Here is a 1,728-nt window from a genome sequence, read left to right as displayed (position 1 = left end):
ACAATGTCATTGGTCAATGTCCGGATTAGTTAATGGATATTAAGAACATCTAGAAATAAAAATAATAATAAACGTTCTGTCTGTAGGCGGGTATATCGAATCTCTGTAGATGTGTTGATTACATAACTACTTTCAGTATTTTTACAGATATCACAGATATGCCAGTACAGCTATTCTAGTTAAAAATACACTTACTCACTCATTGCTTTATTTAACTGAGATCTATTTCGACTGCAGTTCACATAAGCTTTTCAATTAAAAACATAAATTCGACAGAATGTTCTTATTTCTTAGAAAAAGACCCCTAACTAGAAGATTTCATTACTCTTTAATATTTGTCAAGTCGAACTCAACCAATTAACAATCGGTCCACATTGTTTCTGCATTTAATTCCAAATACGGATGAATCTTTTCCCCGACACACTGGTCGTTCCAAAGTTTGAAAAGAAGATCAGGTGATACACGGTGTGCCGTTCTGAAGTTTAAACTTTTGAATAATTTACTATTTATAGGAGACACCATCCCACTATTAAATCCTTCGATCAAATGAAGACTTTTACCGATCCTTTCAACACATAATGAAACAAACACATCTTCCAGGAAGAAAAATGGTATATGTTTTGATACCTTGAAGACCTCTTTTACCATGCTCATACTTGTAACATAACCCGTTCCTGCACAGTAGCCAGGATAATACCCTCTCCTATAATATTCGTAGGAAACACACCATTTCGAACTCTTATCTCTCACAGGGCGTTCTATTTGCATACACTTGCCTCCTATGGCCGTTTTAAGCTGTTCAGAATTATCATTGAGAGCCTTTCTGACACCAGGTATATTGACATACATGTCGTCATCTGTTTTCATGAAAAATTGAGCATGAGGGCAATGCGTAGACGCCCATTTAAATGCCATAATAGTTTTTAGAGTAAGATTTACATACGATTCTTGAAAATCCTCTTGGATGATATCATTGTAGATTTTACTCTCCTCTAACAATGCCGCATTTGCTTCAGTATCATTAATGTTACCAAATATGAAGGCATATCTGAATTCTGACGTATTGTTTTTGGAATATGTGAGCCAAGTTTTCCGATACATGTCTCTTTTCACTCGGTTTCTATGGATACTGGTTATAAGTACCAACACATGAATCACAGGAGAACCAGATTTTAATGCACAAACTTTATCACTGTTGATGAGAAGCTGGAAATCATGACGGTTACAGTTGTAACATTTCTCGGGACGATGTCGCAAGGCCTCAGCAATACTGCATATTACCTTGGTATTTCCACGTGCTGATAGGTTCAGAATGTGAATAAAGAATAATATAAAGCTTAATATACAAATTAGAACAAACAGCTGTCGGGGTCTTGCCTTCCTTTGTATCTGTGAAAAGATCACCATCCCTCCACTCTTTACAATAGTCTTGATGTCGGCCATGTTGAATTGTCTTTCTTAACCTTGAGCTTTCAGTGTAATGAAAATAACGTTTGGGTAAATCGTGCCAACACAGAGTATTAATACCCTGGCTATGGCCTTGAGAACCCTTTTTTTAAGTCGGAGTGGAATGGCCTCCATCACCGTTTCAAGTAATCATGAAGTACCTGAAGAATACAAATAAATATAGTTTAGGAGATGATTCAAAAATACAAATTCATTTCAATGAAGTCTAGGACTCATGGTATTAATGACAATGTACATTTGATGAGCAAAGGAAACACAACA

General features: G+C 36.0%; 1 protein-coding gene across 1 annotated transcript; it reads right to left on the bottom strand.

Moving 5' to 3' along the window:
* Positions 1-357: 357 nt before the first annotated feature.
* Positions 358-1,443, bottom strand: LOC132563381 (beta-1,3-galactosyltransferase 5-like). Its single transcript, XM_060228144.1, has one exon. It carries the CDS (start codon positions 1,441-1,443, stop codon positions 358-360), a length of 1,086 nt encoding a protein of 361 aa, XP_060084127.1.
* Positions 1,444-1,728: the final 285 nt, after the last annotated feature.

This window comes from Ylistrum balloti, unplaced genomic scaffold (assembly GCF_031769215.1).
Source record: "Ylistrum balloti isolate Yb309-2 unplaced genomic scaffold, AGI_CSIRO_Ybal_v1 Utg371702, whole genome shotgun sequence".
Taxonomy (NCBI): domain Eukaryota; kingdom Metazoa; phylum Mollusca; class Bivalvia; order Pectinida; family Pectinidae; genus Ylistrum; species Ylistrum balloti.
The sequence above is the reverse complement of the archived record's forward strand: the minus strand, read 5'-3'. Positions and strand labels throughout refer to the sequence as shown.